This window comes from Diplotaxodon limnothrissa, linkage group LG7, assembly GCF_057381915.1.
Source record: "Diplotaxodon limnothrissa isolate DT_005_m linkage group LG7, D_limnothrissa_male_GT1.1, whole genome shotgun sequence".
Lineage (NCBI taxonomy): Eukaryota > Metazoa > Chordata > Actinopteri > Cichliformes > Cichlidae > Diplotaxodon > Diplotaxodon limnothrissa.
Genome location: NC_140602.1, coordinates 28,789,503 through 28,812,793, shown reverse-complemented (window position 1 = coordinate 28,812,793; position 23,291 = coordinate 28,789,503). Strand labels below are relative to the sequence as shown.

Here is a 23,291-nt window from a genome sequence, read left to right as displayed (position 1 = left end):
GTTTTGAAGGCGGAGCTGTAGTGGATGAAGAGCCCGCTGACATATCTGTCCCAGCTGTTCCAGGTGATCGGGAGACCCGTTTGCTCTTTAGGTGAAGTAGTGTGGTCCAGAGTGGGAGCATGTTTGGCTATCAGGATGTTACGTAATTGAACAATAATTACATCTTAAAATCAATAAATCGTCTATGATCGTTTAAGCTTTTTAATCAAGAATAAACCGAAATACTTGTGTTTCCTCACGTGGGACAAAGGGGGAGCGGGGCTTCGTTCCAGTAGTGCTCTTACGCACGACGTCATACGTCACGTCCGGAAACACAAGATGGCGGCGGCCTTTCGGAGGGTATGGAGCAGCGGCAGGTATTTATCTGTTCTTCATCTCACCTGTTTATAAAGGAAGAGCCGAAGAAGCTTTTTGGACTACGATGACCTGGATGTCCGAGAACCTTCACACACATACATTCTTTTTAAGCTTTTCAGTGTCGCTTTCGGTAATGAGTCATTAACCATTTAGCATCTTTGTTTTCTGAAACTCAGAGAGACCAGAATTTTAAGTGTCTCGTTCATTTTAAGCCACTGAACGTGTCAGGTGTCCACTAGGGGCGATACCTGTGCTCTCTGACGCTGAACGTCTCATGTATTGATCACTGATGTGATCTGATTGATCAGTTTGAGTGTCCTTCCTGTTTTTCAGAGTTTTCTCTCAGAGCTGCAGACGCTTCAGCACAGGTGAGCCCCCCACCCCAAAACTGGAGAAGACAGAGCTCTTCAGCTGTTGTTTGTTTGTGGATGATGTAATCTCAGTAGTCCAATCGGCTCTCGTTGTCTCTTCAGGACGTGGGCTTCTGCCAGGCCCCCGGCCCCTGCCCTTCCTATTGGTGACTGGTGGTGGTTACCTTGGTTACAAGCAGTACCAGAAGTGGGGCCAGGGGGAGGATGGAGCCCCGCCCCCTGTGGCTACACCCACACAGGTAAAGTGAAAACTTTCTCTGATGTCTCCTCACTTGCCTTGTAACACTGAGCACGTGCAGTCGGACTCACAATGAACGCGGCGTCAGTGCCTTTTGTTTACCTGCGACGTGTTTGTAGCTCTCATTTCTGTGATTGGTCGGTGGCAGCATGGGAAAAATTGTCTCTGCGAAGTAAAATCGAGACGTTCGGCTGTCAGGTGGAAGATGCTGATTCTGGTCATCAGAAACAAAACGCTTGAAATTTTTTGAGTTTCTCCCCAAATAAATCGACTCAATAAAATCTGTTCGCCTCATTTCAAAGAAAAAACTCAGAAACACTTAAGGACGACCTACTCGCGCAACGTTTAAACAACAACTCCACAGATATTTAAACATTTCTGTGACAGCGGCGACAGGAAGCATTGGGCTCATATTGATTGAGCTCCTCGATGATTGAAACACTTTTTAAAAAAAATTTAAATTCACAGAAAAATGAAAATCTTGAACAGGAAACAAACCAAATGTACAGGAAGCAGTTCCTCGGGCCTTCGGTTTGTTCCAAACTTTATTTACAGTCAGAGCGTCGGTTCATTGATTATGTTTACAGAAGAAAGAAGCCTTTTATTTTTACAGTAACTGAAGAAGATAAAATTAGTTTTTTGATTATTTACGTGATTTTAAACACAAACGTATAGATTCATGGGCCTGAGGGGGGCGCTGTGGGTCCATGGTTTGATTTCCTGCTCTCCTGGTCTGCATGGCAGAGTCCTCAGGTCAAAACTGAGCCCCAAATTTCCCCTACGGTGAATCAGAGTGAACCTGTAAATGGACTCATTCTTACACATTCTTATACTCTCTCTCAGTTTTTATTGCCACTAGTCATTTTAAAGCTCTTAAAAAACCTTACGTTGTAACTACAGTGTCTGTGTGTGTGAGACTGTGTTTAGATTGTCTCTCTGTTTAAAATCATATCCGGAGGATTACAGCATAGTGGTGATCACATCATCAGCGGTGCTTGTGAAGGTTTTGATGCTCTGAGGCCTCTGGAAGTGTTTTGCAGCCGCTGGCGTTGGTGCCATGGGCTCGTGGGCTCTCACTGACGACAGGAGGACTTACAGTGGCTCAGTAAGAATTCATGCTTTTATTTTGAAAGAGATGCAGGGGGTTTGTGGAGCCGTGACAGAAACGATTAAACACTGAAATGTGTCAGTCAGAAGGCCAGCTGTGTCAGCAGCTGAGGATAGGTCAAAGGTTGCTGTGAGATGAAACGTGGTGTGATGGCGGTCAGCGTTACACAACAGTCAGTTATCAGTTATTACAGGGACTCTATCAGAGGACACAAACAGCCCATAAACCCTTCCTCCTCCTCCCACTCTGAGCTTAAACTGGACTGTCACCTGTTCGACTGACTCCTCCCCCTCTGAACCGCTGACATTATGCCCTCCGCCTCCTATTCATCACTGTAGTTACCGAGTTGAAATAATGAAATACTAGTTTTGATCTCACGTGTCAGTAACACCTCACCTGTGTGCTTGAAGGCTCAGGGTGATGATGTAATGATGATGCGATTCTGCTGAGTTTCTTTAAAAGTTACTCTGTGATGACAGAAGGCAGACGAGCTATTGATTATTGACAGTTGATCTATAAGTTTGTGCTTTAACTAACCATTGGCTGATAGAACAGGACACCTCACTTCCTGTTAAGATCAGCTAACCCACAGGTGTCGAACTTCAGGCCTCAAAGGTCGGTGTCCTGCAGGTTTTAGTTGTCCTTGATCCATTGCAGCTGATTTAAATGGCTAAATTACCTCCTGTCTTGAAGTTCTCCAAATCCCTGGTAATGAACTAATCATTTGATTCAGGTGTGTTGACCCAGGGTGATATCTAAAACATGCAGGACACCGACCCTTGAGGCCTGTAGTTCGACACCCCTGAACTAACCTGTCACGCCTGCCTCACCTGGAAGCTGCCACATTCACCTTTTAAAAAAACAAAACCTCAACATATGGTGACATCACAGCAGGTCAGCTGGTTGGTTGGTTATCTGGGTGAAAGGTGATGTTATGTCACACAGCTCGGTCACTCAGGCAGGCCCCGCCCCTCTCCTCACGGTTGTCTTGCTCTGATTGGTTGGCCTGTGACTGGCACAAAAGTCTTTATTTGCAGGTTTAATGATCAGGCTTTTTTCATTTCTGCTTTTAAAAGAAAAACACAATAATTTTAATACTTTTTATCAGAGAATAAAAATAATTAAATAATACTGACAAAATAAATTTAAAAATAATAATAATAATAATAATAATAATAATAATAATAATAATAATAATAATGGATTGCATCTATAAAGCACTTTTCTAGACCCTCAAAGCGCTTTACAATTCCACTATTCATTCACTCTCACATTCACACACTGGTGGAGGTAAGCTACAGTTGTAGCCACAGCTGCCCTGGGGCAGACTGACAGAAGCGAGGCTGCCATATCGCGCCATTGGTAGGTGGTAGGTGAAGTGTCTTGCCCAAGGACACAAAGACCAAGACAGACAGAGCAGGGGATCGAACCGGTAACCTTCCGGTTACAAGATGAGCTTTATTTATAAACTCTTCATAAAGTGTTGAAATATAAATTTATTTCAGTTATTTTATTTGTTTTGGTGCAGATTTGTAATTTAAAAACAAAAAAAATTAATTGAAATAATAGTTTTAATAGTTAAATAATAATTTCATTCCAAACACTCATTTAAAATAATAAAAACTGTCACAATTTGATCAATAATTTAACAATGGCTGTTTCTTTTTTAATAAAATTTTTTAATCTTTAATTTTAAATTTTATCCTCAACAAAAGTATTTTAACCATTTTTCTGTTGTTACACCCCGGCCTAGGCAACCGGGGTGCAACGCAGTAAAACAAAGATAAGAAAAATAAAATCCACGAAGGCCCTCCACCAAAATCCCAAAACGAAAATATCCCAAAACGAAAGTATTTACAACAGACTATTTATTTATAACAAAACACCAAACTATTTACAACACGGGGGAGATCGCGACCATGACATACTGAAACACAAGGCTTAAATACATAGAAGGGACAATCAGGGAATGGACCACAGGAGGGAAACACAGCTGGGGCAAATTAGACCTGACGAGACAGGGAAACGTAAACTGAAAACACTAAGATAACACAGACTTTCAAAGTAAAACAGGAAACACATAACAGTCACGCCAAAAACAACACACCGACAACACCGAAACGTAACATTTCCCCCCCACCCAAAAATCAAACATGTAACCCCAAGTGAAATGTTTGATCAAACAAACGAAGGCTGAAGTGAAGGCAGACGAAGCTGATGGAGGCTGGAGCGGTCCCACGGACCCTCCAGCAGACGACGAAGGCTGGGGCGGTCCCACGGACCCTCCAGCGAAGGCGGATGAAGGCTGGAGCGGTCCCACGGACCCTCCAGCGAAGGCAGACGAGCAGCCCACCAGCTGCACACACGGACACGCAGCCCACCAGCTGCACACACGGACACGCAGCCCACCAGCTGCACACACGGACACGCAGCCCACCAGCTGCACACACGGACACGCAGCCCACCAGCTGCACACACGGACACGCAGCCCACCAGCTGCAGAAGGCTGGAGCGGTCCCACGGATCCTCCAGCGAAGGCGGATGAAGGCTGGAGCGGTCCCACGGACCCTCAAGCAGACGACGAAGGCTGAGGCGGTCCCTCGGACCCTCCAGCAGACGACGAAGGCTGAGGCGGTCCCTCGGACCCTCCAGCAGACGACGAAGGCTGAGGCGGTCCCTCGGACCCTCCAGCGGAGGCAGATGAAACTGATGGAGGCTGGAGCGGTCCCACTGACCCTCCAGCAGACGACGAAGGCTGGAGCGGTCCCTCGGACCCTCAAGCAGACGACGAAGGCTGAGGCGGTCCCTCGGACCCTCCAGCAGACGACGAAGGCTGAGGCGGTCCCTCGGACCCTCCAGCGGAGGCAGATGAAACTGATGGAGGCTGGAGCGGTCCCACTGACCCTCCAGCAGACAACGAAGGCTGGAGCGGTCCCTCGGACCCTCCAGCGAAGGCGGATGAATGCTGGAGCCGTCCCACGGACCCTCCAGCGACGACAAAGGCTGGGGCGGTCCCACGGACCCTCCCACCCGGCGAAGGCGGATGAAGGCAGACGAAGGCTGGAGCGGTGCCTCGGACCCTCCAGCGAAGGCGGACGGCTGAAGCGGTCCCTCGGATCCTCCAGTGAAGGCAGAAGGCCGAAGCTGTCCCCCCTTCGGACCCTCCAGCGATTGGACGAGCCCCCATATGTTACACCCCGGCCTAGGCAACCGGGGTGCAACGCAGTAAAACAAAGATAAGAAAAATAAAATCCACGAAGGCCCTCCACCAAAATCCCAAAACGAAAATATCCCAAAACGAAAGTATTTACAACAGACTATTTATTTATAACAAAACACCAAACTATTTACAACACGGGGGAGATCGCGACCATGACATACTGAAACACAAGGCTTAAATACATAGAAGGGACAATCAGGGAATGGACCACAGGAGGGAAACACAGCTGGGGCAAATTAGACCTGACGAGACAGGGAAAATGTAAACTGAACACACCAAGATAACAACAGACCTTCAAAGTAAAACAGGAAACACATGACAGTCACGCAAAAACAACACACCGACAACACCGAAACGTAACATTTCCCCCCACCCAAAAATCAAACATGTAACCCCAAGTGAAATGTTTGATCAAAACCGGATGAAGGCTGGTGGAGGCTGGAGCGGTCCCACGGACCCTCCAGCAGACGACGAAGGCTGGAGCGGTCCCCCGGACCCTCCAGCGAAGACGGATCAAGTCTGGAGCGGTCCCACGGACCCTCCAGCGAAGACGGACGAAGGCTGATGAAGGCTGGAGCGGTCCCACTGACCCTCCAGCGACGACAAAGGCTGGGGCGGTCCCTCGGACGCTCCAGCGAAGGCGAATGAGCAGCCCACCAGCTGCACACACGGACACGCAGCCCACCAGCTGCACACACGGACACGCAGCCCACCAGCTGCGGAAGGCTGGAGCGGACCCTCGGATCCTCCAGCGAAGGCGGATGAAGGCTGGAGCGGTCCCACGGACCCTCCAGCAGACGACGAAGGCTGAGGCGGTCCCTCGGACCCCCCAGCGAAGGCAAATGAAGACTGAAGCGGTCCCACGGACCCTCCAGCGGAGGCAGATGAAACTGATGGAGGCTGGAGCGGTCCCCCTGACCCTCCAGCAGACGACGAAGGCTGGAGTGGTCCCACGGACCCTCCAACGAAGGCGGATGAAGGCTGGAGCGGTCCCCGGGCCCTCCAGCGAAGACAGACGGAGGCTGAAGCGGCCCCTCCCTCGGACCCTCCAGCAACGGCGAACGGCTGAAGCGGCCCCCCGGGCCCCCCAGCGATTGGACGAGCCCCCATATGTTACACCCCGGCCTAGGCAACCGAGGTGCAACGTAGAAAAATAAAAATAAGGAAAATAAAATCCACGAAGGCCCTCCACCAAAAATCCCAAAACGAAAATATCCCAAAACGAAAGTATTTACAACAGACTATTTATTTATAACAAAACACCAAACTATTTACAACACGGGGGAGATCGCGACCATGACATACTGAAACACAAGGCTTAAATACATAGGAGCAATCAGGGAATGGACCACAGGAGGGAAACACAGCTGGGGCAAATTAGACCTGACGAGACAGGGAAAATGTAAACTGAACACACCAAGATAACAACAGACCTTCAAAGTAAAACAGGAAACACATGACAGTCACGCAAAAACAAAACACTGACAACACCGAAAACGTAACACTGTTTTAATTCCTCAAACATGGAAAAATTACAGGGAGGAGAAATATAACAAAACAAACTTTTAATTTTTGAGTGTTTATAATCTGCATGAGTGTTTTCCAAAATAAAAATGATTTTAACCCTGAGAATAAAAAATGAAGCTTTTATTTAAGATTCAGTGTGAATGGATGATCAGTGATTAATGATTGACAGTTTCTTCCTCCTTCATGCTATTAATAAACAGAGGAGGAGCTGTTCAGCGTTATGCCCTCCTCTTCCTCCTCCTCCTCCTCCTCCTCTATGCGTTCCTCCGTCTCTCTCTCATTTCTCCGTCTGCTCTCCACGGACACTCCTCTTTCTCTCTCACCTCTTTAACTCTTCGTCATCCTGATGTGTCGTCGGCCGGTTCGCTCTCCTGCGACGGCGTCTTCGCCCAACGCTCGTTCATGGTGAGGTTTTTCTCTGGTCGCCGTGGCGACAGGAGGCGTGGTAAGAGTGCCCTGCTGCGGCAGGTGAGGCGGCAGAGGCGAACTCCCAAAGGAGAGAGCGAGAAAGATGGAGGAGGGCGAGGAGTGAGGAGGAGAACGACAGCACGATTCAGGTGGGAGAGGAAGTAGAGAAAAACTTTATTTACACAAACAGTGAGTACAGTTTCATTTAGAAGCACAACAGGAAGGGACAGAGGATGCCGCTCAAAGTTTAAAATTTAACGAATCAGATCCACAGATCAGGAAGTGCAGGTAATACTCGGGCCACCGTCTTCACAGGGTCAGAAGTAATCCGACGGTTGATGTTATTCCAGGACTCGCGAAGCAGAGGTGATCTCTGAATTTTTATGGTTTTCATGTTCAAAATATGAAGCCCAAAGAGACGTTAGTGCAGGTGAGAGAGGCCATCATTGATCTGAAACACCAAAATATAGCAGTCACAGAGCAGAAACTTTTTATCAGTGTCCCAATCAATAAACTCGATCACTGTTAAAAAGAATGAATCACTGATCAGCTCAGCAACAGACCTGAGAGAGCAGAGAGGGCACTAAAGGTGATGACAAAATTATTTGCATGTTCAGAAAAACAGCTTCACAACATCAGAAGTCTCTGTGAGGAGAAGGTCTGTGATCAAGAGATGCCGTCATGGAGGGAAACGCGGCGCTTACTAACCTCACTCAGGAAGATCTGACTTTAAAACATCTGAAAAATGATCTTTAGACAGACAAACAAGATGAAGCTGAACCAGAATGATGGGAGAGAAAAGTCCAAGAGCTGATCTCAGGCCAGCGTTTCAGTAATTAAAACTGAAGGCAGAGAGAAGAAGCCAGCTGAAGGAGGAGACACAGCAGTCTGTGGGTTCTTCAGCAGTCAAACCGTTCTTACATTTAAATGTTGTTGACATGTCCAAATACTTTTGACCCTCTGAAAACAGGACTCTCAAGAGTCTCAGGCGTGAAAGAAGTGTGTGTGTGTGTGTGTGTGTGTGTGTGTGTGTGTGTGTGTGTGTGTGTGTGAAAGAGGATTTGTGTGTGTGTGTTGCAGCAGGATTAGCATCAGTGGTTATCTAACTGGGTTTGCAGGTTAGCACAGGATCAAATGGAAAGAGGCTAACACACTAAGCTAGGCTAAAGCTAAAATAGCTGACCTGCTAAGCAAGCAGTCACCGTAGAAACCCCCCTTCCTAAACGCTCTCACGCACATTCATTGCTTACTTTCTCTCACACACTCGCTCATTCACTAACTCTCACACATACATTCGCTCACTCGCTTTCTCACAGACACACACACACACACACACACACACACACACACACACACACACACTCTGTCAGACTCATGTATCCAGGTGAGCACCTTGAATCTTATTGGCTGAAGAATATAAAAATAAATGGCATCACTCCAGCTGCTGAGAGTTTATTTTGGGGGAGTTAATGACATCATGACATCAGTCTCCATCCCTGTTAGAATTCTTTTAGTGTTCTTATCTTTTAGCGTCTGCTCCTCCTCCGCCTCTCCCCACGCACAAGCCCCGCCTTCTCCTCACCTGCCTACACCCGCCTGTTTACATGACTTGGACTCATCAGCTGTTCTGGTTTATTTTTTTTCTTGTATTTGAAAAATATTCATGTTCACGTTAAATCTCGTTATTATAATCAGGCTTCAGGTCCCTCGTTTGGCTCTCCGTCACCGTCTGAGCGCGCTCAAGGGTGGCGTGAGTCGCCCTGCCGCATGGCGCCACCGGCCAATCTCCTTCCTGTGCTATATCCTGTCTGTGAGCACTCTGCGGCCACTGGCCTGCCGGGTAAGAAGCCTCTGATTGGTTGAAGTGCAAGGCGGGCAGCAGCCATATTCGTACATCCTGCTTCACCTCCTTTCCTGTCTCCTCTGATCAATATCTGATCAATCGACCAGTTGATGCAGTGACGCAACATTTCCAGTCTGCATTTTGAAAATGAAAGCGTGAAACAATCAGAAGCAGAAACACAAACAGAACACCTTATTGATCACTGATAACAAACTTATTGATCTGTCCCATCGATTGGATTCAATTACCCTAAAAAACTGTTGGACATCTAAACTTTAGTCCCCTACCCCTATTTATCCATTCTCTTCTTACCCACGACTCCCCCAAAACTCCTCCTTTACTTTCTCTCTTTTTACTCCAGTCTATAGAATGACTCGTCATTTGTCATTTTATCCACTCATGTAAATAAATTCAAAGGTGTAGCTGCTGTTTCCTCCTACAGGTGGCATTGTACCGTTCCTTCCCTACTCGACTCCTCTCTCGGGCGTGGGGTCGTCTGAATGGGGTGGAGCTCCCCACTTGGCTTCGGAAACCCATCTACTCCCTGTATATCTGGACCTTTGGCGTGAACATGCAGGTCAGGACATGCTCAGTTTGTTTATTTGGCCATTTTGTTTTCTTTATTACTATTAAATAAAGTTTGTTTGTTCCTCTGTTTGTCCACCAGGAGGCAGCAGTGGAGGATTTACATCATTACAGAAATCTAGGAGAATTTTTCAGGCGACGCCTTAAACCTGCAGTCCGACCACTCTGCGCCTCCTCCTGCCTGGTAACCTGCTCCTCCTCCTGCTTAGACAGGGTCTAAACTGGGAGATAAACATGGTTAAACTGAGAGATAACGTTGCCGTGCCTCAGGAAAGTATCAAGAGAGCTTCAGTTGTTGCGCATGTTGTCATGTTACAGCCCTATTCTGAAATTCATTTTACATATATTACCCCAGAATGATGAAGTGAAAACAGTTGGCTTAAAATTACTGAAAATTTATTAAAAATAAAAGAACAAAACAAAAATGTAACATATACATAAGTATTCACAGCCTTTTCCACGAGACGCAAAATTGAATTCATGTGCTTCGTGTTTCCACCGATCATCGGTCACATGTTTCTACAGCTTGACTGGAGTCCACCTGTGGTAAATTCAGTAGAGTGGACATGATTTGGAAGGGCACACACCTGTCTATAAGGTACCATAGCTGAGTACTGTGAGTACATGTCAGAGCACAATCCAAGCCAGGAAGTCTAAGGAACTGTCTGTAGGATTGCATGGAGACAGATCTACTGAAGGGTACAGGAAAGGTCTCCATGAGCACACAGGCCTCCATCATCTGTAATTGGAAGAAGTTTGACACCAACCAAGCTCTTCCTAGAACTGGGCGCCGAGCCAATCTGAGCGATCAGGGTAGAAGGGCCTCAGAGGTGACCGAGAGCATTGCTCTGTGGAAAGAGAAGAACGTTCCAGAAGGACAACCATTTCTGCAGCACTCCACCAATCAGGCCTGTATGCTAGAGCAGGCAGACTGAAGCCACTCCTCAGTAAAAAGCACATGACAGCCTGCATGGAGTTTGCCAAAAGGCACCTGAAGGACTTTCAGACCATGGAACCAAAATTATCTGATGACACAAAGATGGAACTCGTTGGCCTGAATGTGAAGTGTCATGTCTGGAGGAAACCAGGCATCGCTCATCACCTGACCAGTACCATCCCTATAGAGAAGCAAGGTGGTGGCAGCATCATGCTGTGGAGATGTACTTTTGCAGCAGTAACTGGGAGACTAGTCAGGGTAGAGGGCAAGATGGGGGGGGGGGGCAAATCTTCATCTAACACCAACAGGACAACGACCTTCAACACACAGCTGAGATAACAAAGGATAGGCTTCTGCAGGACCATGCTGTGAATGTCCTCAAGAGGCCCAGACAGAGACCAGCCTTGAACCCGATTAAACATCTCTGGAGAAATCTGAAGATTTCTATGCGCTGATGTTCCTCATCCAGCCTGATGGAGCTCGAGAGGTTCTGCAAAGAAGAATGGGAGACCTGTTGGCGGTCTGGAGTTCACACTGAAAGCATTCAGAGCCTCGCTACGTGCTGCCAAACCAGGTGTTGTGCCAAGGTAGGTATCCCCGACAAAATTTGTTCCCCCTGTGTTGCGAGGATTCGCTGGGCACGGAGTGCGGATCTAGTTTACTCCACCTTCATTACAGACAATTAGACGTGGAAGTAGTGATGTTTTAGTTTTGTGAAAAAGTGAAAAATGAGTGTTGTTAGATTACCATTTAGTATGAGGGTTATAATATATTTATTATTCTCACGTGGTATCAGACAGGATTATTTTAACTAATGAAGGACATTTTGCCTGATAATTATTTTTATTGTCCTATAACTTTACTGTATAAAGAGCTAAAACGTGCAAAGTTTCAGGAGTCATTATAAGAAGTGTTTGTGAACTAAAAATCAAGAATGTGAGATACTGTTTGTTTGTGATTTGGAGAGCCCAGCGTGATGCAGGGGAAACTAATTCTGTCAGAGATACCTACCTTGGGACGACACATGGCTAAACAGTTTCGTGGTTCGGAGAAAAAAAAACTATGAAAAACACTTTTTTTTTTTCACACTTCTTTTAAGTTTTTTTGTAGAATTTGCACAAATTTCAGTCTCAGGTTAAATGTCAGACAAACAGCTTACACTGACTTGATAAAAGATGAGTGTTGTGAGAGGCCGTGTTTGCATTTTTTTGCACTGCTTTCCACTCTGGATGTCTATTTATTGTTAAGCTTAAAGGGTCCATTCTACAACCTGAAGTTGTTGAGTATAAACATAATTTTGTGCTGATATTGCACTTCTTTTTTTCAGAAACAAAGAGTTTTTGAAATCTGCATAAAATTGCATTTTAAATTACTATTTGAATGTTACTTTAAATACTTTGATTTAAAAAGATCAGTATTGCTAAACTGAAATATTTTTGGGTGCAGTGTATTTTTTGCAGACAAGTGTAATAGTGTTTTTTGTTTTTAAATTTTGGTATGAACGTATGCAAAATGCAGCAAGACATTTAAAAACAAAAAGTTTTATTTATTATAAAATAGACGGATTCGTATCGGTATCGGTAGATATCCAAATTTGTGGTATTGGTATCAGACATAAAAAAGTAGTATTGTGCCATCTCTATATTATTGTAGCGTCTAACTTACAATATGGAGCGCCTTTAGATGACCTTTGTTGTGATTTGGCGCTGTATAAATAAAAGTGAATTGAATTAATAAATAAATGCTGTTGCTGCTTCATACTTGTTATATTTGTGTTTTTTACTTTTTAATAATAAAAATAATTTCAGCAAACATTTGCCTTTGTCAATGTGGGCTATTGTGTATAGAATTTTTAGGTGAAAAATTAATTGAATTAATTTTGGAATAGAGCTGTAACATGACAACATGTGCAACTAGTGAAACTCTGTGAATCATTAAAGATCAATACATTTTGTGATGGAAGATAAAATCAATTCTATCGCCCAGTTTAACTGAAGCTAATGTGAAAGATACTGGGAGACGAAGTTAAACTTGGAGCTAGACCAGGGGTTAACCTGTGAGATAACATTAAACTAGGCAATTAAACTTGGGGGTTAACCTGGTTGTTTGGGGTCTCCGGCCTCTTCCAGACCTCTCCGGCTGATGGAAGGATCCTCCACTTTGGTCGCGTAAAGAACTCAGAGGTGGAGCAGGTGAAGGGGGTCACCTACAGTCTGGAACATTTCCTCGGACCACAGAAGAGGCGGTGCAAAGGTAAGACCAGACCGCCTCCATGTAACGGTGACCATATGTACAACTCACGTAGTGTAGTTTTGTAACGCTAACGTCAGATATATTTTATGTCATGTAATATACCCAATAAAACATTGCATCAAAATATATTAATGTGTTCAAGGTTCAAGGTTCTTTATTTGTCACATGTTATACAAGTATAACACACAGTGAAATGTAGCCTGACACGCTCCTCGACATGTGCAAAAATTGGGGGGGGGTGTAGAGGAAGAACATTATATATATATACATATAGTATATACACTGGGTGAATGTGCAGTAGTAGCAGCAAGCAGGTGAATTCTGTACATTAATATGAATAGACATCTGACTATTTTACAGAATAGACAATATAAACATATTTAAAATTAAAGGAATTTGAAATGTACATTGTGCCTTGGTTTAGAGTGTCTGGAAGAGTCCTGTCTCAGTCAATTATAGATGATGTGAGAGGGCGGGTGTGTGTGTTTAGGGCACGGATGGCTTGGGGATAGAAGCTCCTCTTGAGTCTCTCTGTCCTTGCCCAGAAGATGCGGAACCTTCTACCAGATTGCAGAAGTTGGAACAGTTTGTTGCCTGGATGGGACGGGTCTTTCAGTATCTGCGCTGCTCTAGTCCGGCATCTCCTGGTGTAGGTGTCCTGAAGCGGGGGGAGAGCAATCCTGCAGCAGCGTTTTGCTGTACGGATCACTCTCTGGAGAGCTTTTTGGTCCTTCACACAGCTGTTCCCAAACCACGATGTCATGTTCTGTGTGAGGATGCTCTCCACAGCGCCTGTATAGAAAATGTGAAAGGAATACATGGCAAATGAAAGTACTTATTTTCCCCTCCACAAAGTCTAATAAAATGAAAAGCGGGATCATGTGGGACCCTATAAAGGCTCAAAAACTAGTGGAAAAAATAAGGAATCATTAATAAATAATAATAAATAAAATAATGGAACTGGGAACTTCTTCGGCCCACCCGTCCACACAACTCTCCAGGTCCAGGCATCACTGAAAAAAAGGAAGAACACCCTGCCACAATGACCAGCTGACTTCAAAGTTTTTATGATTTCTCTTGGAAATGACATTTGTTCACCATGCAGGTGAAAATCCCCTGAGGTGTTGTAGGTTTGAAAACCTGCTGAGTTTTATATTAAGCAGGTTTGATAGAACTAAGATACAGCGACTTTCTGTGAACTTCACCTGAATGTACGTGTGACTCCTCGTCTCCTGACTTCAGTTTGACACTTTGCAGTCACACCTGTTGAATCCCTGAGGGCATCTTTGAGGTTTGTTTGTTGTTTACCTGTTTAACCCCGGCTTCTCTTTGTCCTCAGACTCCTCGTCGTCCTCCTCCTTCAGGGACGACCTCCTCTCGTCTTCCGACAGCGACCTTTTCCACGTTGTCATTTACCTGGCTCCAGGTGACTACCACTGCTTCCATTCGCCCACAGACTGGAGGGTGGAGCTTCGGCGTCACTTTCCAGGTGAGAGTGTGTTCACCTGTGCAGCCATGTGGTCTTTGCGCCCCCACCCTGACCCGCCTGTGTGTCCTTCCTCGTTAGGCTCGTTAATGTCGGTGAACCCAGGCGTTGCTCGTTGGATCAAAGAGCTCTTTTGCCTTAACGAGCGTGTGGTTCTCACCGGCCAATGGCAGCAAGGCTTCTTCTCATTAACGGCGGTCGGTGCCACGAACGTCGGTTCAATCAGAATTTACTTTGACCAGGTGACGTTACTTTGTGTTCCTGTGGTTTTTCTGAACGTTTTGTTTTGATCAGTTCTTGTTGGTCTTTCTTATCTCGTTCACTCTGTATAGTGAAATATTGATTAACTGATTGACTGATCGATTGATGGTTGGTTTTAACACTTCCTGTTTTAATTGCTCAGGAGCTTCAGACCAACACACCTCGTTACAGTAAAGGCTCCTTTCATGATCACAGCTACATTGCTGACCAGACGGTGAAGTTTGCTGGTGAAGGGGGCGTGGCCTTACAGAAGGGAGAGTCGGTCGGGGAGTTTAACCTGGGCTCCACCATCGTTCTGCTTTTCGAGGCCCCCAAAGACTTCAGCTTCAGCCTGCAGCCTGGCCAACGAATCAGAGTGGGAGAAGGCCTCGGCAGCCTCTAATTGGATGACTTACAGGCTCAGGGGGCAGGGCCGGATCAGAGACAGATTTTAAGAGAGGAGTTTTAGGAATTCTGGGTATTTTTCTCTGCGGAGGACTCGAAATAGATGCTTATCACAACAAGCACGCAGACTCCCAGAATGCCTTGTGCCCGTGAGCGGGAAATGCCAAACCCCTCCCTCTCTGTCCCTCTCACTCAGAGACTCGACCAGCAGCTGAACACATTTCTGTTTGAATGTTTCAAACTTTATTGCTCACAGGTTTTTGTTAGCATCAGCTAGCTCACATCTGATTGGAGGCCAGTGATTGGTTGAAGGGTTATTATTACTAATTTGTCTCATTAATCTTGTTTTTTTTTGTGGTTTTTTTTTGTGGGATTTAAATGTGACACCTCCTCCATTTTCTCTGCTTTTGTAAAAGATCTAATTATGAATAAAGTTTTTTTTTCTTTTTAAATAGACTGCACGCACATTCCTCTTTCTAACCTTCCAGTGGTCGCAGTGGCAGAGTTGTGTGAGAGTGTGGCAGCAATTGGATGGTGTCCCTTCAGTCAGCGGAGAGCCTGCCGAGCTGTGGCGGCGTAGTCAAACTAAAAATTTATCTTTATTAAATAAAAATGTACAGAATTTATTTACTCAATTTTTATTTTCATCTGAAAGGTTAAAAAAATGAAGGCAGCAGAAATGTTTTGGGAACGTTTGTCGCACCTTATCTTAAGCTCAGGTAAAACATGCTCACAGTTGGTCCTAATTCCTGATCAGTGGCAGAAGTCAGCAGCAGTGTGGTATTAATGGAAGGTGTGTCTGTAATATCAGAGTGATGTTGATGTTAAGAGACAGAAATAAAGAGAGATGATGAGTTTTAGGCTAACATATAAAGGCTAACACATTTATAAAATACAGCGAGGGCCTGAGCTTCCCACCAACTTCTCAGCTGCCCAAACTTTTATTTACTTTGTATTATTAGACTTCTTTTGTGTCTATTATTAGACTCTGAATTACTGTCCAATATTTTGTCACGTTCACTTTTTTATTTGTTTTTTGGGGGTGGGGGTAGATATGTTTAAAAAAAAATCACAGTGCACTGGTCAATTTAGAAATATACAGCTTTTTTAAATACCAATTTTCATACCAGATTCCATTTATTTTCTTTTACTTTACTTTGTCATTGTTGAATTGGAAGATGAAGCTTTGCCCCAGTCCAAGGTGCAAAGAACTCTGGAGCAGGTTGTCATCAGGGATGACTCGCTGTATTTATCTTTCCCTCCATCCTGACTAGTCTTCTAGTTCCTGCTGCTGAAAAACATTTCCACAGCATGATGCTGGCACCACCGCTTGGTTTGTACTCATAGTGACACTATCAACCATGGGACAATAGTCAAGTCAAGTTGAGTTTTATTGTCAACCCAATAATATACACTCAAACATACAGTGGGATAAAATATCGTCCTCCTGGATCGAAGGTGCAAAGTGTAAAAAATCTGAAAAAATTTGAATATACATATATATACATATACAACTATACAGAAATAAGATAAGTACAATAGTGTTGTACTCTTAGTTTAAGTAGAAAACAGGAATAAATAAATACAATACACAGAGTCAAACAGTGCAATACCGAATAGTGCAACTATTGGAAGTGAGAGGAGAGTGTTATGCAAAGTGTTATGTAGTCCAAGAAGTGTGTGGAGAAGAGAGTCCAGTGTGGAGGAGCCGGAACGCTATTGGACAATCTCGCCGACCTGCTCCTGATAGTTCAGAGTCCACTTCCGGATGATGGGGTGATGCAGGTCAGCCATGATGCTGATAAGAATCATCAGCCAATAAGAATTAAGGAAGCAGTTACATTACTGTGCAATATCCTAAAACCAGACTGGGAAGAAGATGTAGTATTTTCATCCAGGTAACTCTTAAGCTGATTATATACCAGCCTTTCAAGAACCTCAGCTGAGACACAGAGTTTAAAAATTGGTCTGTAATTATTGACCATTGAAGAATCATTACTTTTCAGTAGCGGGAGTACGAAGGCGCAATTCCACATCTCCAGTAATGTATTCTGTTGTATGGAAAATTAAAAAAATAAAAATCTGACTTAGCTATGATACTTGCAGCCAGGCCCAAGAAGAAAGGAGACAGACTGTCCGGACAGGTTGACTTTTTAGTGTTGAGGTTCTTCAAAGCCTTGCATGCTTCTTCTCCCATAAAAGGTTTAAAGGAAAAAGTATTAGTTATCAGGGCACTGCTAGAAAAGTTGTATGCAAGAATTTTCCCATCCGATACTGTGCTAAACAAAGAACAAGAAGCAACAAAGTTTTTGTTAAAACAATTGAACATTTCAGTTTTGTCTGACACAGGAGTGGAGTCAATAATGAAGTGAGGAGGTAGCTCAGAGGAATGAGAGCTGGCAGAGACTTTATAGTTTGCCAAAATCTCCGGTCATCAGTGGTTAAGGTCAAAAAATAGTCACATTTGGCCATCCCGATGGAGGGAGTAAACCGATTACCCAACTGATGAGTCAGACTTTCTCGTCCAGGCCAGGTTTCTCTGGTTCTCTTATCATGTGTCATGTGACCTGAAAGTCAGCTGACACAAGTTGCGTGTGGGTGTTGAAGCGCTTGGGAAGGGATCTCAAAACTGTTGTAGGTGGTTGACAGTTGTGGTTCAATATTGGCTGTTCCCTCTGTTCAATATCGGCCATTCACATCAGCTTCTTTCACGCCTCATCAATTTCTTTTTCTTTCTTTCTTTCTTTCTTTCTTTCTTTCTTTAATGCTTTGCTCTATCATCCTGCATTTTTACTGATTTGGTTCACACCATGCTTGACAAAAACATGGATGGTGTATTAGTTGCTCCATTTAAACACAAGCAGGTGTCTGAGAAAAAAAACACTTTATTAATAAAAGATATGTTGGTGTACAGCTGTCGTGCACTTTCATCACTTTGTAGGAGATGTTCAATAGCACACTTTCCTGTACGATCAGAATATACACTACTGTTCAAAAGTTTGGACACACCTTCTCATTCAATGCTTTTTCTTTATTTTACTACTTTCTACATTATAGATACAAACTGAAAAAATCTAATATCTGAAGATATATGGAATTATGTAGCAAAGAAAACATTGATAAATAACTCTAAATATGTTTTATATTTTAGATTCGTGAAAGTAGCCGCCCCCTGCTTTGTTGACAGCACTGCAAACCCTTGGCCTTCTCTCAATGAGCTTCATGATGGAGTCACCTGAAATGGTTTTCATGACACAGGTGTCTTGTCAGGGTTCATCTGTGCCTTCTTGTCCCAACCCCATTACCCCATTGTTGTGCAGAAGTGAGGTTGCTACACAGCTGACAGGCTTATTTAACAACTGTTAGAAATCATATTATAACAAGAACTAATCAGCAAAGTAAAGAGAAATGGCAGTCCATCATTACTTTAAGAACTGAAGGTCAGTCAGTCTGGAAAATTGCTAAATCTTTGAATGTGTCCCCAAGTGCAGTCGCAAAAACCATTAAGCTGTATAATGAAACTGGCTCATATGAGGACCGCCCCAGGGAAAGGAAGACCAAGAGTCACCCCTGCTGCTGAGGATAAATTCCTCTGAGTCACTGGCCTCAGAAATCACAAGTTAACAGCACCTCAGATAAGAGCCCAGATAAATCCAGATAAATGCCACACAGAGTTCCAGTAGCAGACTCATCTCTACATCAACTGTTCAGAGGAGACTGCAGGAACCACTACTAAGGAAAAGCAACAAGCAGAAGAGATTTGTTTGGGTCAAGAAACACAAAGAAAGGACATTAGACCAGTGGAAATCTGTGCTTTGATCTGATGAGTCCAAATTTGAGATCTTTGGTTCCATCCACTGTGTCTTTGTGCGACACAGCAAAGCTGAATGGATGCGCTCTACATGCACGGTTCCCACAATGAAGCATGGAGAAGGTGTGATGGTGCTTTGCTGGTGACAATGTTGGTGGATTTATTCAAAATTGAAGGCACATTGAACCAGCATGGCTACAGCAGAATCCTGCAGCGACATACCATCCAGTTTGCCTTTAGTTATACCATCATTTATTTTTCAACACGACGATGAACACAAACACACCTCAGGCACATCTCACTGAATGCCTTCAGTTAGAATCTACAATGTAAATAGTTGTGAAAATAAAGAAAAAACATTAAATGAGAAGGTGTGTCCAAACTGCAAGTGTACATGAATGTGTAAAATAGATTAAGTAAAGTGTAGTTAATCCATTCAGGTGTGTGTGTGTGTGTGTGTGTGTGTGTGTGTGTGTGTGTGTGTGTGTGTGTGTGTGTGTGTGTGTGTGTGTGTGTGTGTTTTCCTTTCTTGTTTAGGAATACAGTCTCTCAGACAGCTGCTCACTTTCACCTCACAAGTTTCTTTCTTAGGAGTTGATCAGCTGATAGGTTTGCAGCACCATTACAGCCCCACCCAGTGGAAGAACACAGCCATTACCACCAATCAGAAGACTCTTTAAATATGCCTGTGTAGGTCTCAGTCATCCAGGTCATCGTAGTCTAAGGAACTTGGAAACAAATCAACTGGACAGGAAGGGAAGGCTCCTTAGAAGACCCTGTGAAACATCGTGGGTCAGCTATTAATTATCTGCAGCTGTATATCAGGCAATACTTACAGATGCATACAATTAGAAATCTTCATTTCTTCATTTCTTCAGTGAGTTCTAAACTTTTTTTTAAACCTCAGAAACTCTAACCTTCTCTGGGAAGATCTTTTTTACCCCAATCACGGATTATTATCATTAGATGGCAGATGTTAATTTGCTGTTTTACTAAAACGTCTGAGGTTGTTTATAGCTTATCTAACTTTTTTGAAATATGCTGACATCAAATTCTAAAAAAAAAACAACAGATATCTTTTCACATGTTTCATGTGTTCTCAGTAAAATAAAAGCATTCGATGATTGGCAGATCATTGCATTCTGCTTTTATTTACATTTTACAGAGCTCCATTATTTTTAGTAACTACCAGGTCAAACAGCAGAGACAGGTCTATACTTTCATAGTCACTAGCCATCCATCAATCCATCATCATCCATCATCCTCTCAGCCATTCTCTATCCATACTTGTACTGCTTGTCTTGTTTGGGGTCCTGGGTAAGCTGGAGTCTAAGCTATCAAGGGGTGAGGGAAGATCACAGGTTAGTGATTCATGCATTTCAATTCAATCCAGTTCAATTCAATGTAACTTTTTTTCAAGGTGCTTTATATTGTAAGGTAAAGACTCTACAATACTACAGAGAAAACAAAGAAAAGCCAACAATTATATGACCTGCTATAAGCGATCAGAAACTGTAACAGGTGATTTCCAGCCTTAAACATAAGGTTTAAGGAGCTCTTCATGCACCAACTTGCATCAGTAAACTTTTACATCCATAGGTACCCAGGATGTTCCTGAGGTCATCTAATCAGGGCCTACTGGCTGTGCATCATACAAGGCTGAGTCAGAGCTTTTGCAATAGTGGCCCCCAGACTCTGGAACGCTCTCCCCCCGAGGTTCAGATCTGTAGACTCAAAGTCACTTTTAAAACACAGCTAAAAAGTCATTTCTTAGGTTTGTGTTTCTGGTTAACTCTTTTTCATGTTCAGGTATTTTGTTGTGAAGCACTTGTTGCCTAGTTACCATGGTAATTAAATTATCTTTAGTTCTTGTTTACCTCTTCACTGGAAACGGTCAAAATATCCCCTTTGATTAAATTGCATTAAGGAGGAACTCAGGGACCAATAAAGAGTGAACTAAACTTTCATCATTGAGCCCTTCTAGCCCCACCAATTGTTGTTAGCCCCGCCCTGGGCAACAGAACCAGCAGCACAACCAATAGGAAAGTGGTGGACAGCAGTTGCCATAGTGATGGAAGCGGGGCTCAGCCAGCCCTCCGTGCGACCAACCATCATCCACAGCCTCCTTCCCCAGCCACAGCTTCCCGTCCTGGGCTGCGTCTGCTGCTGACAGGCCCTCTCTGCGACCGCAGCTCCAGGAGGAGGAGGAGGAGGAGGTGCAGGCCTTCACTCCCAGGAAGGTGGCCAGGTCCAGGTCCAGAGCTGCGGCGCCTCCTCTGGGTGAAGGCGTGTTCTGCCGGCACTGAGGACACGGGATCCACACCTGTGGAGCACAGGGGAGTGACTACAGACACACAACTTCTGTACCAGACCCCTCAACTTTATGTCTGTCTGATTAACCCCTCATCTGCTCATCCCTGACCTCTCAAGTGTGTCAGACATCACCTGTGGACACAGCTCTAATTCAGTTTTTAACTGCTGCTGCTCACATTTGCATGCCTGTTACTCTTCCACGTCCTTCGCTTCTCACAAACTCAGATAAGTGTCTGTGATGTCATCAGTCACCTGTTCGTTGATGACTGTGTTCAGTCTCTTCAGACACGCCTGGCAGAAGGTGTGGCCACAGTGTAGTCGCCTAGGCAGCCGCTTTGCCAGGTCGTAGCTTCCGAAACACACAATGCACACCAGATCCTGCCTCCTCAGTGACATCATTGTCTCCAAGGCAACAGAGGCTGGAGGAGGGGGAAGAGGCTGACAGGTGACTTCTTCCTCCTCATCTTCTTCTTTTCTGTCATCAGACATTTTTATCTGATTGAACGAGAAGAAAAGGCCATCCATATTAAACCAATCACAGAATCCACCTGAGCCTCCAGTGTTGGGAAGGTTACTTTTGAAATGTATTCCATTACAGATTACAGAATACATGCCCCAAAATATATTTTGTAACATATTCCGTTACGTTACTCAATGAGTGGATTACTTAATATATTATCATGCTTTTTACAACTACATGAATGTACTATTGCTGTGTGATTTATTACTTTTACTGAAGGTTACTCGCCATACCAATACCAACTAGATTTTTAAATCTTAATATAAATGAGTAACAGTAGGGTGGACATTAGTAAGGCTGCACTTTTTGCAGCGATCTCATATAGAAAACTATTCCGCGCGTATATAAAACAGGTCCGCGGCTCCGAACCGTAAAGGCATAAAACCGTAAAGAGATCTCTGGCTAATACGTTGGGTTCCGTGTTGGGCTTGTAGCCGAAAACTGGATTTACTTTGTTGTCAGGGTCAACTTTGTATATATATATATATATATATATATATATATATATTATATATTTACATGCTTCCATCTCCTGTTTCTGGTTGGTGACATCTCTTACTTTTCGACTCTTTCTCCTTCCCTCGCGCTCACAGACTCATCACGGGTATGGCAGTCCATTCTCCCTGCAGCACGGACTACACTGCCCATGAGGCTACTTTCTTTAGGGCAATGCCTGTAACACTCTGCCTATTGCCTTCATATTAAATCATTTTTGTGAATAACTTTTTAAAATATTTCTTCACGTCATTATGCGGGCCGCAAGTAGAGGTGACATGGGCCACAGGCATTAGAGCCTCTTAATGCGTGTTTTGTTTGGGTTTCCACCGGCGTGGACACCAAAAATATAGAGTTCATAGCCTTATGAAACAGGAAAATACCGCCGTGTAATCCATTCATTTCAACAAAGTAACTGTATTCTGAATACCATCGTTTAAAACGGTAACTGTAAGGGAATACAGTTACTCGTATTTTGTATTTTAAATAGGTAGTGGCAGTACACGTATTCCGTTACTCCCCAACACTGTGAGCCTAAGAAACACCTGATTTACACCAAAACTTTAGTTTATTTAATGAAGTGTTTGATCTTTGGTTTCTGGTTTCTGAATATTCATTTATTTAGCATTGTTCATGGTGTAGTCTTTGTATTTCTAGTTTCTTGGCTATTTTCTGTAGTTTCTAGGATTTTGATTTTCTTCGGTACCTCTTCTGGGTTCCACGTGTCATGTCTAGTCCCCCATATCTCTATGTTCATGCATCTCCTGTGTCCAGACAGCGTTCCCGTTCTGTCTCCCTAGTCAGTTATGTTCTCATGTCTGTTTCTTCCCCAGTCACAGCGTCAAGTCTGTGTCTTAGTGCGTGTCTCACATTTCCTGTTTTATTTTGACAGTTCCAAGTCCTGCATTCAGTTTTGCTTCCTCCCTGTCTGCTTATGTTAGCTCTCTCCCAGCTGTGTTCCCCATGTGGTTCTACTTCCCTCGCTACCCCTCTGTGTATTTAAGCCCTTTGTCTTCCTCTGCTTGTTGTTGTGTTGTCCCACTAGCTGTGTGTTTCTCGGCTCCCTAGTTTATTCCCAGTTGTTTATTTCTGAGTATTTGGTTATTAGTGCTTCTATGTTTAAATATCGTTATTTCAGCAATGTAGCTGTCTCCCTTAGTTCACTCTTTTGTTT

General features: G+C 44.1%; 2 protein-coding genes across 3 annotated transcripts; one reads left to right on the top strand and one right to left on the bottom strand.

Annotated features, from left to right (window-relative positions):
• The first annotated feature begins 876 nt into the window (after positions 1 to 876).
• pisd (phosphatidylserine decarboxylase) lies at positions 877 to 15,558 on the top strand. Of its 2 annotated transcripts, none has more exons than XM_085359533.1 (8): positions 877 to 967; positions 8,925 to 9,069; positions 9,515 to 9,649; positions 9,740 to 9,841; positions 12,724 to 12,847; positions 14,187 to 14,336; positions 14,415 to 14,575; positions 14,737 to 15,558. In XM_085359533.1, exons 1-8 carry the CDS (start codon positions 933 to 935, stop codon positions 14,974 to 14,976), a joined length of 1,092 nt encoding a protein of 363 aa, XP_085215659.1. In that variant the 5' UTR covers positions 877 to 932; the 3' UTR covers positions 14,977 to 15,558. The 2 variants fall into 2 exon arrangements, with proteins under 2 accessions (XP_085215659.1, XP_085215658.1); XM_085359532.1 differs by lacking the exon at positions 877 to 967 and adding an exon at positions 6,951 to 7,378.
• A 5,230-nt stretch (positions 15,559 to 20,788) lies between these two features.
• rnf224 (ring finger protein 224) lies at positions 20,789 to 21,591 on the bottom strand. Its single transcript, XM_085357047.1, has 2 exons — positions 21,355 to 21,591; positions 20,789 to 21,112 (listed from the first exon to the last, which is right to left on the bottom strand). The coding sequence occupies exons 1-2, from the start codon at positions 21,589 to 21,591 to the stop codon at positions 20,789 to 20,791; spliced, it is 561 nt and encodes a 186-aa protein (XP_085213173.1).
• Positions 21,592 to 23,291: the final 1,700 nt, after the last annotated feature.

What these genes read in the sequence shown, in the direction of transcription:
- pisd (XM_085359532.1), top strand. Translation starts at nt 7,005, where the DNA reads ATGCTATTAATAAACAGAGGAGGAGCTGTTCAGCGTTATGCCCTCCTC. An exon ending in CCTTTGGCGTGAACATGCAG is followed by an intron (nt 9,650 to 9,739) that starts GTCAGGACATGC and finishes TTTGTCCACCAG; the next exon opens with GAGGCAGCAGTGGAGGATTT. An exon ending in GCTTCGGCGTCACTTTCCAG is followed by an intron (nt 14,337 to 14,414) that starts GTGAGAGTGTGT and finishes CTTCCTCGTTAG; the next exon opens with GCTCGTTAATGTCGGTGAAC.
- rnf224 (XM_085357047.1), bottom strand. Translation starts at nt 21,591, where the DNA reads ATGTCTGATGACAGAAAAGAAGAAGATGAGGAGGAAGAAGTCACCTGT. An exon ending in ACACAGTCATCAACGAACAG is followed by an intron (nt 21,113 to 21,354) that starts GTGACTGATGAC and finishes TGTGCTCCACAG; the next exon opens with GTGTGGATCCCGTGTCCTCA.